This window comes from Protobothrops mucrosquamatus, unplaced genomic scaffold (genome assembly GCF_001527695.2).
Source record: "Protobothrops mucrosquamatus isolate PMUCROS unplaced genomic scaffold, P.Mucros_1.0 scaffold431, whole genome shotgun sequence".
Classification (NCBI taxonomy): domain Eukaryota; kingdom Metazoa; phylum Chordata; class Lepidosauria; order Squamata; family Viperidae; genus Protobothrops; species Protobothrops mucrosquamatus.
Genome location: NW_015386756.1, coordinates 158430 through 173762, shown reverse-complemented (window position 1 = coordinate 173762; position 15333 = coordinate 158430). Strand labels below are relative to the sequence as shown.

The following is a 15333-nucleotide window of genomic DNA, read 5'->3' as shown; positions in this document are numbered from 1 at the left end:
ACTTTTCAAAGCAGCCTTCCTTTATTCCTGACTGGAATATCCATTGGAGAAACAGTAAGGAAGAAGAAGAAGAAGAAGAAGAAGAAGAAGAAGAAGAAGAAGAAGAAGAAGAAGAAGAAGAAGAAGAAGAAGAAGAAGAAGAAGAAGAAGAAGAAGAAGAAGAAGAAGAAGAAGAAGAAGAAGAAGAAGAAGAAGAAGAGGAGGAGGAGGAAGAGGAGGAGGAGGAGGAGGAGGAGGACTTCACAAAATAAAGCTGCTTACTTCAACCTACTGATGGAATATAATTTTCCAATGCACCAAGGGCAGTATAGTAGCAAAGGGCTTGGTTGGCAGGGTGGGTAGCATTCTCAGATGCTACATTGGTCTCATCTGAGCATCTGCTATCTAAGACAGCTTCTATGCCCAGCTCAATGTTTTTTTATTAAAAATGTCAGCTATATGTCAGCTTATGTTAAAAGGTTGACCAATTTCAACGTAGCCTTTAGTCATTTAATATTTTAACTGAGTAACTATGGTTAACCAGAAAATAAAATTTTATGCTTTCTAATTTCTCTGAAACAATATACCTGCACTAATTCAATGTCTATCTTTTTTCCTAAAAGACCTTTAAATCTAGTCATGTTCTCCTGCTTAGAGAAACATAGAATTCAATGTCTGTTTTATCTAGAAATCCCCATATCACCTTTCTCCAAGAACCAGTTAGAAATGTAGTATCAAGAAACACAATGGGACTACTGTTGGTCTTCAAATTTCCCCAATTTACCACCCTACAAATGCATTCAGACTATAATCACCAAGATTTTCAGTCAGCAAGTTAATTATAGATTTCAATAGTTAATACCTTGCTTACATGTGCTTATTTGAAACTTATTTGAAAATATGAACCTTCTCTTTTCTATAAAATAATACCTTAGTTTAATCTATATTAGAGCCTTACAGCCAGAAAATGCAACATATAAAACATAGAGAATTTTAGCAAATGAGATCAGTATTCTCTGGTTGTTGGAATATCATACAATATTATACAAAATCAGATTAATATTTTTAAATCATCAGAAAACTGTTGATTATCTCTTTGAACCAATTAACCATACCATCTTTCAGCCCTTCTAAACATGGCTTTAAATAAACCTGAGAATAATTTGAGTTTCCTACTCCTGACCATATGACCAAAATATAAACAAAGAAAGAAAGAAAGAAAGAAAGATAAAAATAAAAAATTACCGTATGGCCCCAGTTATTTGTTCCTGTGTGGGCTTTGGCATAGTAGCTACCACGGGCTGTTCCATAGTTATAGCCATCGGACAGACCATCATACATGGAACCTGCAAATACAGCAAGAATACTATAAATGAAAAAATATTTTTTATCTCTGATTTTGGTTTAGTATTTGATTCAATTGCTCACTTTGTGCTAAGTGACCATATGACATAAATAAATGTTGTACATGTGGCTACGATAAAAAAAACCTACATAAGAAACTATTGGCAAAGTTCATGGGATGTGTGCTATATGAAGCATAAATTTAAAGATGTGCAGAATTCAAGGAGATGAACTGAATTCTGAAATTTTACTACATTTTAGCAAATTGTATAATGAAATGATCCTTTCTGTTTTAGACAAATAATTCAGCTTGCCATTCAACATAGCCAACTTAATTATATTAAACTGATTATCTTATGTCCATAAATCAATAGAAAGCCATATTTTTCAAGTAACGAGATCAGTATTGATGTTGGGCAATGCCAGAGGTCTCAACAATTTCAAAACAGAATTTTACTCATCAAATGTCATAGTGAGATTGCTAAAATGTCACAAGATTCAGTAAACAAACTATTTTAATTTATTGTTAGCATGCTTTTTTTCCACATAGATATTTCACAAATACCATTATGATATGCTGTTATGGGGTCCACAAATAATATATTGCCAACCTTTGTCCTCAAGAGATTTTTCTGATCCTATGTGTAGGATAATAATATAGTGCAGATAGCTAAATAGATTTTTTTTTCTCCCAGCCTAGGCTGAGTGAGAGAGATTGGCCTAAAACCACCTATCTAGCTTCAGTGTCTCAGTCCAGCACTTTAATGATTATACCACATTGGCTGCCATGGGATATTATAATATAGTAATATTGAATCAAAGTCTTAATCACTTCAGCAATAAAGAGCAGAACTGAATATATCCTTAATAGCTAATTACAAAGACAATGTCTAAAATGATGAAAGTCTTTTGACTTCCTTTCACTGACAGCGTGCATCAGTGGGAGACACTGAAAACCTGATTAAAGGAAATGAATAGCATTTAAGTTTAAAGATTAAAGTTTAAAGACCTTCCTAAGCAGTGAACTTCCATCAAAGGTTATAAGAATTGCAACTGAAGTAATTTATAATATCTGGCTGTTTTATAGTGTTTATACTGTATTTGTGTCCTATACCACCACAATATTAACAACTCTTGAAAATTCATTATCAGAAAAACTGTGCGTACATACTGTATAGCAATAGCAATAGCAATAGCATTTAGGCTTATATACAACATTCTCTGGGCGGTTTATAATGTAAGCCAGTAGTTCTCAACCTTTTTAATGCCGCGACCCCCAACCGGTCGTAAGTTGAGGACTAAACCAGTCGTAAGTCGAGAACTAAACCGGTCGTAAGTCGAGGACTACCCAACCGGTCATAATTCGAGGACTTTCCCTGCCCGGGAGTGACGCGCATGTGTGGTTCCTCCCCCTGCGCCAGCCGAGGCGTAGCTGGCAAGCGGCAGAGACGGAGCAGGCCGACCACCAGCTGGCCCAGCTCAAGGGAGGTAAGGCACCCGCCGGAAAAGGGAAAAAATGGCGGACAGCCTTGCTTGGAGACCCCCGTGAAATGGTCAATCGACCCCAAATGGGGTCACGACCCATAGGTTGAGAACCGCTGTTAAGCATTATTTGCATATTGCCCCCAACAATCTGGGTTTTCATTTTACCAATCTCATAAGGATGGAAGGCTGAGTGTTAAGTGTGGAAATCAGGAAACGCAGGCAGTTCAAATATATATATAAAGGTTTATTATAAGTTTAAGCTTTCTACAAGAATCTGAATTACCAATGGTCAAAGCAAATGAGCAGTAGACAAAAGTCAGTGGAATTCAAGCTGGGCTGGATTTAGAACTCTTGTGGGTGCGAAGAGACTTGAGGCTCATGACGTGTTTGATCCCTTCCTCGGGCTATGCCTGGTCATCTCTTACACTGAGTCAACTTGAGCCCTGTCAGGATCAAACTCCAGGCTGTGGGCACTGTTTGCCTAATCACTGTGCCACCAGGGATCAATCGGTAAAAGCAGAATAAAAATAAGCAAATACAAATGTGACAAGTAAAAACAGGCTCAATGGCAATAATTTTCATCCATCAAAAATCTGCTCCCACATTTGGTCTTCAACAGTTTTCAGAAGGCCAGCTGTGTAAGTGCTAATTTAACCTTGAGAGGGAAATGTTTCAAAATATGGGGCCTGAAATGGCAAAACTTTAGCTACAACTCTCCATCAAGTTTTGGATAACTAAAGAGGTTTTGATGGTGTGTACATAGGTATATGGAAAAGCCAGTACAGTAGATCCCTTTGTGCCAAGTCATACAAGGCATTGCAGATTAAAATGAATATTTCAAATTGCACTTGGAAACCTGTTGGTAACAAAAACAATAACCACAAAACAGGTCTTATGTGGTTAATGGCACCTTGGATTTAGCAATAAGCAGGCCACTGCACTTGGAACTTGATCTGGGTAACTGGTACAGACATAGCCTCTCCATCTATGTATCTGATAGTAACTTGAGTTCAGGAAATGTCCCATATTGTGGATCTGCTCTTTCAGGGGTTGATGTTGCTTGATATACAGGAGAAGGAGGCAGAGGAGGGGGAGCAGGAGGAGGAGGACGAGGACGAGGAGGAGGAAATTAATTTAATCTGTAGTTACTTTTCAACTATAATATTTATTCTAATTCTCTCCCTATTCCTTTCCCTTTCTCCCTCTCTCCAACTCAACTAAGTGACTCTAGATGACTTACAATTCTAAAATTATGAAATAATTGAAACAATTTAAAAACATTAAAACAATAAAAATCTCCACCAAGTAAGTAAGTCATTCCCTATCTGAGAGCAGTTTCCTAAACAAGAACTGAATGACCTAATCTAGAGGTTATTACTGGCTAACAACTTTACCTGTGCCCTAAGCAGTATTGTACCTATTTTTTTTTCTGCATTTGTACAATCTACATCTATATATACACAGCTAACTATCCTTCAGACTTGCCCTTGGAGAAATATGTTTCTAGACCATAGTTATATTAAACCTGTTTACTACAAATAAGAAAGTTTTATCTCCAAATACACAGGGGCCAGAACAGTTTTGCAAACTTTGGCACAGGTCCCCAAAACGTTTGGAGGGTTCAATTGCTATTGGACATGTAAATACTAATATACTGTAGTATGTTCCAGATGCACAATAAATAATGTTTAGTAGCTCTAAACAAAAAAGCTGCCTATGAGCCCTCACTATCTCATATTCTCAAAGTATGGGCATTTGGAGGATAGGTTAAAAAAAGGTCAATATACAGTTACTTACTTCATTCAGAAGACCTAATATGATATAGAAGTAGATAAGTGTCTGTAGAAACAGAGTCCTCTTTCCTGAAAAGTTATGTTTCTCCATGCTGTTTCCCCAAGTCCTTCCCTTTCATTCATTGCTTAGCTTTTCTTTATTTGCTCAATGCCTAGTCCAGGTACTTATAATGCCACAAGAATAAAATTATCTCATACAAGGGGGAGATGACTTTTTTTCAGAAAACAATAAAATACTATTTACTTTTGATTGATTACATATTGTCAAGTCATTATTAACTTCTAATGACCACATAGATTTTATCCAAGAAGATCTGTTCCTAACCTGATTTTTCAAGTCTTCAACAGTGACTCATCATCACTGTAATTGAGTCTATCCATTTTCTGCTGGTTGTCTTCTCTTTGTGTCCAAAGTACAATAACTTAAACCTGTTCATTTGTGTCTTGAATGATAACCCTGGGTTGATTTTTTCATTATCTATTTGTTCGATTTCTTGGCAGTCCGTGGTATAGGATTCTCAATAGTCTTTTCCAACATCAGAAGTTCAAAAGTATCAATGCTCCCCTCTCTTCTTTCTTCAGGTCCAACTTTCTCTTCCATAGAGTGTTGCAAGGAATACCATAGCTTGCATGATTCTAGTATTTGTAGATATAGATAAATCTCACCATTTGAATATCTTTTCCCAGATCTTCATGGTTGCTCTAAGACGTCTGCAGTGTATTCTTGATTGCTGGTTCCTTTACTGTTGATGGTTGATCCCCAAAAACAGAAGCTACCCACTTTGAACATTTCATTGTCATTTCTAAGGCTGGTTATTATACTGATGTCATTCATTTGGAATTCTTTAAGTTTAATTTTAGTTCCATTTTTTTCATTGCATCCATTGACTTTTATTACTACCAGATGATTTGCAAGCAGACCCTTTGCATTTTTGGCTATCAGGATAGTGTCATCAGTTTTTATTTACTTTTAAAAGCCCTAAATCAGCATACGACATTGGCTTATTTTTGGAGTACTCAACAACATCCTAACAATTTTGGATTGGATCAATGATCATAATTTCTAAAGTATAAAAGAAATCAAATAAATTATTTTATATCTAATTTTAGCTGAAAGTGTGTGTTATAAATATTCTACCTAATTTTCATCTTATTCTAGCCTTGTACATTTAGACTCAAACATGAGTCTCATACATTTATCATATGAATGAAGGCAAACATACATGTCCCAGGATAAGGATGCAGAATCCGATCTGGGTCAAGCACTGGGACCAGAGGTTTTGTCTGGTCCTGCTGACTAACCCAGATTGGACCCTCATACATGGTAAGGCTACACTTGGAATACTGCATCCAGTTTTGGTCACCACGATGTAAAAAAAGATGTTGAGACTCTAGAAAGAGTACAGAGAAGAGCAACAAAGATGATTAGGGAACTGGAGGCTAAAGCATATAAGGAAAGGCTGCTGGAATTGGGTATGTCTAGTTTAATGAAGAGAAGGATGAGGGGGGACATGATAGCAGTGTTCCAATATCTCAGGGGTTGCCACAAAGAAGAGGGAGTCAAGCTATTCTCCAAAGCACCTGAAGATAAGACAAGAAGCAACTGATGGAAACTAACCAAAGAGAGAAGCAACCTAGAACTAAGGAGAAATTTCCTGACAGTCAGAACAATTAATCAGTGGAACAACCTGCCTCCAGAAGCTGTGAATGCTCCAACACTGTAAGTTTTTAAGAAGAGACTGGACAGCTGTTTGTCTGAAATGGTATAGGGTTTCCTGCTTGAGCAGGGGCTTGGACTAGATTACCTCCTAGGTCCCTTCCAACTTTTATTATTATTATTATTATTATTATTATTATTATTATTATTACTACTATTACTATTATTATTATTATTATTATTATTATTATTATTATTCACTTATTTTAACTTCAACTTGTCCTGGCCTTATATTACTTAACCAGATGTTAAGTACACAAAGAAATTCAGTTTAGACATTGCATCCAGAGATGCATCTTGGCAGCCAAAGTTTTTTTCTGCTATGTATTCAAAATGGATAGTGATTAATATTTATATGTATATGGGATATATATATATATGTGTGTGTGTGTATGTGTGTAGCATGTATATATATATGTGTTATGTATGTGTGTGGGTAGATATATACTTTCTTTTGAGAACAGGCAATAGAGCCTTAGGTGATTTTTCCCAGGAAAACATTCATGGAGAAAAGAACTCGGCTACACGTGCACGTCTTGGTGGTTGTCAAGATTCTACATCAACATCAGTGTTGAAGACCAATTGAAACTATTAGTCTAGTTATGTTTTCTCCTCTAAATGAGACTGAAAGTTCTAAAGTTTTTTTCCCTCTTTTTTTTTTTTGCTTTGGGCTAAAAAATTTATAGAGCAATATTACTGTTTCATCAACATTATTATATCATTAATATTTCTATATTACCAGTAATATTATTAATTAGCATCTATAATAGAGGTAGTCACGAGTATTATTTTTAAATATTCCATTAAATTTTGGGCAGGCTCCAATAATTTCTTAAGGGCTAGACTCCTCCCAAATATTCAAGCACTACTACTGAAAACACTCAAAGGGAGGAGTTCCTTCATCATCTCATCCCTAGGATTTAATTGAGGCGTGGGAAGTCAGGAACGCCATACATTGCTAGAGGGATGATTGAACAAATAAAGGCAGAACATTCACATGCACCTGTTAGTCATCTTGTAACTTACATACATGCAAAGATACCACAATCCATTCTTGAGAATTTTCCCAGAATTGTTTTCTTTTGAAGAATGTCAAATGAAAAATGAAAGAAAATAGTACAGAAGAAAAAAAATATCTCTGTCCAGCACTAAAATTATGCTAATCTGTACAATGAAAAAACAGTCCCTAGAAAAATGCTGATTTTATATGCCAATTTGTATATAATTTTGATCTGTTTTACGCCTTATAATGCATGCATAAATATTGCATTACAATGTATACATAGACTACACAGAAAAAAGGAGTTGATCGAGAAAACGAGAGATATTGCTCCTTATCAACAAAAAGTAATGGCATTTAACCTCCATTTATTTCAATAGTTGAGATTCAAGCATGAGTTTAGCTCATTCTGTAAAATCAAAGAAGCAGAGAAACAGTTTATTTGGGGCCAGATTATATGCATGACAACAATATGCTTAAACTCACATATGTTGTTGGTATGTAACAGTAAAGGGTGATTACTGCATATCAGTTTACATTTTGATGGTAAGTAAAGAAATATGCTGAACCCAAAATTGCCAGAGTGTAATATACAAAGTGACTTCAATATGCTCTAATTATGGATTGGTAATCTAACAAAAGTTAGCAATATTATCAAAACATGTGACTAGCTAAAAAAGAAAAAATAAAAACTTTAAAAAAACTTTTGCCTTTGTACTATTTAACATCATTCCACATTATTTATCTTGATATTCTTTTATAACTATGTAAAATGTTATATTTTATATCTCTATTATTGACACATTTTTATTTTATTTCTATATTTTATCTAACTATAAAAAATGCAAAATCCTCTTTTATTCTCGATACCTTTATTGTAACTACCTAAAAATATGTTACTCTGCCATCACAAATCTACCCATTTTCAGTCTGTTTTATAGTCCATACTGACTTAGATTAAGGTAAAGCCAATTATGAAGATATATGTTATAATTTATCTTAAATCTGGTCTATATATTATATTGTTCTTTTATTGTTCTTTTATATGGAAAAGAGAGAACAACTGCTATTTTTAGAATGTATTGAGCATATTTTTTTGTGTGTCATTGAATATTTGTCACATTTATTCTTCTTTTTAATAAATTACTGTTGAGTACAAAATTAATCCTTAGTAATGCTTATTAATATAAAATAATTGCAAAATGCAAGTATGATGAAAAAACATGCTTACCCCATTAATGTAGCTACTGACAACAAACATATATAGACTAAATTCTGCATAAAAATGAACATTTTAAAGACTCTTAGCCATTGATTGGTTTTGATTTGTATGTAGGCTATTCCAACTTATTATTCCAAACTTCTTGAAAATAATTAAAAAAAATAACTATACACTTTAATTGTCAATAAAAAGATGTAGATTTGGAATAATCTGAAACGTTTTCCTAATAACTAGAGAATTCCAGATGCTCGTTGTGCTTCTGGAACAAATTAAGAAATCAGACATTTTATATATATCAGTCTCTCTCTCTCTCTCTCTCTCTCTCTCTCTCTCTCTCTCTCTCTCTCTCTCTCTCTCTCTCTCTCTCTCTCTCTCTGTGTGTGTGTGTGTGTGTGTATACATATATACATATACATATATACCTATATTCAGTATTTCATAGGTTTTGACAATCTAAATTCCTTTTGCAATAAGTCAAATAATTTAAAGATGTAATTGGCAATTAATTGTTCTGAAGTCTGAATACTCTTTAGCCCACAACATTCCATTCTCCCCCCAAAAAGATTATCTGCAATTTTCCAACTGAGATAAAAATTGTAAGTTTATTATATGACTAAGAGAATTATACTTTTCTCCCTACATCTTCCAAATGCTCCTTAAAAAATATAGTGGAAATTTTACTAAAAAAGTGTTCTTGTTGTAATATCAGATTATAATTTTCTAATTGTGCCCCAAATGGCTTTTAACTTGGTGACTTTTTATAGAGAAGCAGACACCAAAATGTTCTCTGACAAAGCTGAAAATAAGAACTGTGAATTCTGTCTCTTTCTGTCTCTGTCTCTCTGTCTCTGTCTCCTTTTTCAGCCCTTTGTTTTAAAAGCCTGAATCCAGATTTGGGGGAAGTCTCACAGTTAGGTCAATATCTATCTATGCTGGTTGGGAAGGAACAGGAATCAAGTGCAATGACAATAAGCTGAAGGATGCACACCCAAAAACAGAAGGTTTCCAGGATTAATAAGAGATCAATGCGTGGGCCTTGACAAGCACCCAATATTGGTGATTCATTACATTGGTATAGAGTATTTTTAGGTAGAATAGTGATGAGAATGGGGCTGTTTAAAGCCTCTCCCACCCTATCCCACAACCCCTGTTCAGTTCCCCATGGGGAAATATGCATGGATCCCCTCTTTTAACATACCAGGCCAGGGAGAAAAGAAACTGGGAATGTGAGTTTCACAATTTCAGTGGAGCAAACAAAGGATTGTTTTAGGTTAAGGAGCCTTCCCTCTGATCTGCTTCTGATTTTAGCTTTCAAGGTCTGTTACTCATTTGCAAAAGAGGGGTGGGGGAGAGAAGAAGAAGAAGAAAGAATCTGTGTTGTGTGTAATTTTGCTATCTGACACAATATTACATCAAAAGGTAAGCTCCGAGATAATCCGGCCACCCAAAGCCAAGACTGACAACACCTGATATTTGATTCTGTCTGCAATCCTTTACTGTTGCTCATCTAGAATAAGCAAATAATAAAAGTTTGATATTCGTAACCAGAATGAATCACATTTTTCTTCAGTTTGGGATTAATATGTTTTTGGATGAATGGTTTCAGGTAAGAAACTGTCACATTCCCAGTAAAAGTGCTGGGAAGTTTCACTGAATGTAGATCATCTACTATGAGCAAAATGATACTTCTGTTCGTTGTTGTTTTTTTAGCCAAAATAAGGAGTTCACATGCATCTATGAAATGAAAAAGTAAAACAATTCAAGAAACTCCATTCCTCCTCCATGTCTTGCTGAATTGCTACTTCCCGATTACTTTTATGCTATTTAGCAAGAATATTGAAATAAAGAAAATGCCCTGTTCTCTAAATCAACAGAATTGGCTCTTCAACAAAAAAAATCTTGTAAAACACTAAATACTATGTTCCAGCTCATTAAAACAACCACACAGAACTCAAGGCCTACCACAGACTTTGTTTAATCAGAAATTCCTTGTTTTATATTTTAGAAAACACACTATTGAGTGGAATACATTATTCCAAGGAAGCATTATTTGAAGCTATAGTTGCAGAAGATCGAACACATCTTCTGTCCAGTTCAGGATAGTGCTACTGAGAGATCAGAAACAAATAAGATTTAAAATCAGAGCTCTCCACCAGCAAAATGACTTGAATAGAGATTAAATTGTCTTTCAATGAGAATGGCTAAAGTGTTTTGGAAAATACTGAAAATTAAAGAACAAGATGACTAATTATCATCAAGCATTAAAAGGCATAGATTCTTAATTTTCCTTCCAAAAATAAATTTAAATTCCCAAGGTGACATTTCTGGCAGGGGGAAACCTCTCAAGTCTGAGAAGGAAGACAATCCCATATTCAGGCAAATGTTACAAATCTTTATTTTATTCAGCTAACAGTCCTGTGGTGTAGAAAATAGTATCTTGTTGGCTTTCCCTGCGGATCACCAGCAATTAATGCTAACATTAAGCAGGCTGCCTTTTACTAGGATTTCAATTAACACTATTGCTTGTCTTAATTTTGTATTTGTGATCAGCGGTGTGAAAAGACTTAAGCATAAGCTCTTCACAATTTGAGTGATGAACATTTATATTACCTTATAAATATATATTTGAACCAGGACAATGCACTGCCATAAATAAATATTTTAAAATTTATTTTAAAATTTAAAATTTATATTTTAAATACATATTTTAAAAAAGCCTGAAACCATGAAACTTCATAGCTTCAAATTACAGGAGACAATGTATCAATGTGCACCAGAATTAGACTTTACATTTCCAAGTCTAAGCAGAACTGTCTGGAGTCCGGGAAGCAAAGACCAGGTTTTCAGGTTTGGTCTATAATTAGAAAGAGGCATACATAAAAAAAGAACAGTACAGACTATTATTAATTGTGTGCTTTCTGGGCAACAAAGCTTTTCCCCTATGGTTTTACTGATCGTGTTTCAAAGACACAAAACATGAGATATAAAATTCCTACATCAATGGAATGTTAAAAAGTGTTTAGAGAATGGTCAAAAGAAGTAATAGAATCAAAATCATTTAATCTGACTGTCAGCAATACATCCAAAGACATGCAACTATGTAACTTTTTTGTACAGTATACACATGCTTTTTCTCATGGAAACAAACCAATTTAAAGTCCAGTTGAAATCACAGTTTCAGAACCTAAGACTGAAATAAAATTATGCATTATATTTTTTATTAACTGTAATGGACAATATTAAACTTGGGAATTCTGTTAAAGTTGGTGGGATCTAGAAGAGCTTAACCAATCCAACTGTGCCTATAATTATCCCATTGGTTTCATTCCAGCCAAAGTACAATAGTATCGCAGAACCTTGATACTGAAAACGTTAAGAAGATTTTGATTCTCCCAACTTTCTATTTCAAACTGAAGCATCTGCACTTAGTCACACACTCAGAATCACCTTGCACAGTCCAGATCGAAACCTTCAATGTCAGTAAATTTAACTGGAACTGCTTTGAAGCTTCTGCAACATCACAAACATTAAACTGCAAAGCATAAACCCAAGGACTCGAAACTCTTATGTGTATGCTCAGTGCTCATCCTACCAGACAGTGCAAGATTTTCCTCCAATGTTCAGCACACAATTCTGCAGACATAACTAAAAGCAACTACTTAAAGGGTTTGAGTGAATTCCGATTATCCTAAAATATGCAGGCATTCTATGGAGTGACCACGTTAGCCAAATTTATCACACCTCAGCCAGCATCCCTGATAGTAGCAGTAGATATTTACCTCGGTTGGAGTGACCTGCCGCATTTGATGCTGATGAAAGGGAGGACTTTTGCTTCTGCCGCTTCACGGTCATCATCACCTGTTCCTGGACCCTTTGTTTTCCTGTCCCTCTTGTTTTCAACTTGTGATCTGAAGGCAAAGCTAAAGTTGAATTGGCCTGATCTTGAAAGCACTCATATGCCAGTGCGGTTTTCAGTGGAGAGTGAAGCATGGTTGCAGATGGTGGTGCCAAGATGAATGTCACCTGCCTATCTTTTGAAACTTTAAAAAAGGTAAAAACAGCAAATAGCAGCAAAACAATCTCAGTTGAATATAGAATCTCAGGGAGCCCGCCTTGCCATACGGTCCTCTGCTGACAGCTGTTCTTTCTCCACACTCTGCTCTCCTGTGAATGATTGAGCAGGCACGCCCTCTGCTAGACTGGATATACAGCCTTCTGCACACACCCATTGCTGTACTCTACTTCCAGAGCCCAAAACAGCAGAACAAACTTGCCAAGCTACTGCCTTTTGGCTCCTCGGGATAGGGTTGTGTTTTAGCTAAAATACCATCCGTGGTGGCAAGTAGATATAAGAGGCAAAAATAACCACTAAAATCAAATACATACCCTCTGTCATTTTATCTTTCCCTTGATAGTGGTACCCCAAAGTACTAGTTTAAAATATGTTCTTGGCCCTTCAACCCAGGTTTCTACCCTGCATTGTTCCTGCTTTACATGCTCTAAAATGGGCACCTAAGTAGAAATCAGTTGCTTGAACATTAAGTCATAAAATCATGTCAGGCATATTGTTTAGCAAAAGGAAAGAAAACCAAAGGAGGACTGATATGAAGCCCAACACAAGCTGCTTATTAATTCTGTAATAGAGATGGTTTCTCTGTCTTTCAAAACAGTTTTTCCCCCTCATGTAGCTCAATATTCCTTCTGCAGCAGGGGTGTCAAACTGGTGGCCCACAGGCCAGATGCGTCACACACAGGCCATGCCCAAAAAACATCGCAATATGTAATGATACATCATGTGACGTGATCAGTTTGACATCTGTGTTCTACATCATGAACTCAGTCATGGGCCTCTGTCAAATGTGAGAAGAGCAGGCTAGGAAAATCTACCCTTGCCAGTTATCCATAGCTGCCACATGCAAAAGCTTCATTCAGGTTAAAGTCCCAGAGCACTATTAAGAAGGTTGGAATAGCCATAATTAGGCAGCACAACAAGTTGTAGAAAAAAAGGCACTCTACAGCTGATTAGATGTTTAAAACTCATTTGTCAGGAAAAGCAAAATCTGGTGATAGCAGCTTTTATTAGAAGTCTCTTAAGTCTTATTCCGAATGAGAGGTGGGGAGGCAGAGGAAGAGAAATGGACAGTTTTATGGACAGTACTATAACTGAGCCTACCCAGTAGCTACAAAAATGAGTATGTTTAAAATTGGTGGGTATGAGTTATGGAGAAGTTGGGGAAAAATCTCAAATATTAGAGAAGAATTCTACAAAATATATGAGATATTCTGAATTCAGAATGCTGCAATCCCACAACACACTTTAAAATTCATGATCTCAGAAGCTATGAGTTATAAATTGATATGTTTAGCTCTGTATATATTGGCACTTGATATCTCTATTAAGCATTTTTCAAAAACACAAATAACTGTCTTATTAGTTTCAGCATTTTATCTCATTCCTTTTAACGAACAAAAACAGTGGCTTAGGAGTGATTTGTTTTTTCTCTAAATAGATTTGGAAAAAATAAGGATGTGTATTCAGGGAAAAAAATCAGACCATAAAACTAGAGATCATAAACCATTAGAGAGATGTTGATATCTGAACATCTGCTTTCTACTAGTCTTTAAATAATCTGCACTTAAAAGTTTTCCCTTCATGCAATATTTTTGTTAGTGTATATGCAAGAAAATATAATTATACATAAATAATTAAAATATAAAATATAAAATTCATTATATTTAAACCAGATTAATAAAACCATACTTTAAAAAGAAGAAATAAATGATTCTGAAAAACTGTTTCTTTGACATTACTAGCATGAACAACTTGTTTTGAAAAAGAGGAAAAGAAAGAACTCTTGCAAAGACTGATTTGATTATGAGGAGCATTTTGCATTTTTCTCAATAATGTGAATGATGGGATATAGACAAGTTTAAGTGCTATAACAAAGCATGCTCAAAAGTCTCCAAAACAAATCAATGCTAACTACAATTATACTTTTAATATAAATTTCATTGAAGAAATTTTTGCAAGATAAAAGCATTCCATATGTTACAAAAGAAACAAAGAAACTAAAGAAGAATAGTGAATAAGTAAGAAAAATAAAAATAGAAAATAAGAAAAGGAAAGAAAAGATGCTCCAATCTTTTTGACAGCGGTTAAAATACACTTATATTTCAACCTTTCACTCTAAGGTTATATCGTAATGTCCTTCTTCCATAAACTATCATCATCCAAGCCCTAAATCACAAGTTTACCTTTTCCTTTTTTCAGCAAAAATTTCATAAGGGATTTCCAGTCACTAATAAAATAGTCAATTTTTCTCTAAGTTAAGTTTGCCATTTCTGCTAATTCCATTATTGTCAGCAAGCATTATTCCATTGTGAATATATCAAAGTCTTCCCATTTTTATGCATATGGTAGTCTCATAGCAGAGATCATATATAAAAATAGTCTTCCTTGGCTCTTTTCTAGTTGTCTTAACAATTAATCCAAACAAGAAAAGTTCTGGTTTCAGTTAAATCTTAATCTTTAAAATTTTTGTATTAGTATATGTATTTAAACCCCAAATCTGGCTTTTTTACAAGTTCATTAGGCATGATATAATAACCCAATTTCCAATATAAATTTGAAATATACATTCTGGCTATTTTTTCTGGAATCACATACCAACAATACATCATTTTATAGAAATTCTCTTTTTAGTTATTAACAATGTGAATATCAGTCCTTTCAAACACATTTTCTCACTGTTCCAACACTATGTTGTGTCCAATATTCTTAGCTGATTTTGTC

General features: G+C 34.9%; 1 protein-coding gene across 1 annotated transcript in view; it reads right to left on the bottom strand.

Annotated features, from left to right (window-relative positions):
• Positions 1-12586, bottom strand: part of PKP1 (plakophilin 1) — a 46217-nt gene extending 33631 nt beyond the window's left edge. Inside the window, exons 1-2 of the mRNA XM_015816341.1 lie at positions 12320-12586; positions 1225-1325 (exon numbers count right to left, since the gene is read on the bottom strand). Of these exons, the coding sequence (XP_015671827.1) occupies positions 1225-1325; positions 12320-12530 (312 nt within the window). The 5' untranslated portion in view covers positions 12531-12586. The remainder of the gene's footprint in view (positions 1-1224; positions 1326-12319) is intronic.
• Positions 12587-15333: the final 2747 nt, after the last annotated feature.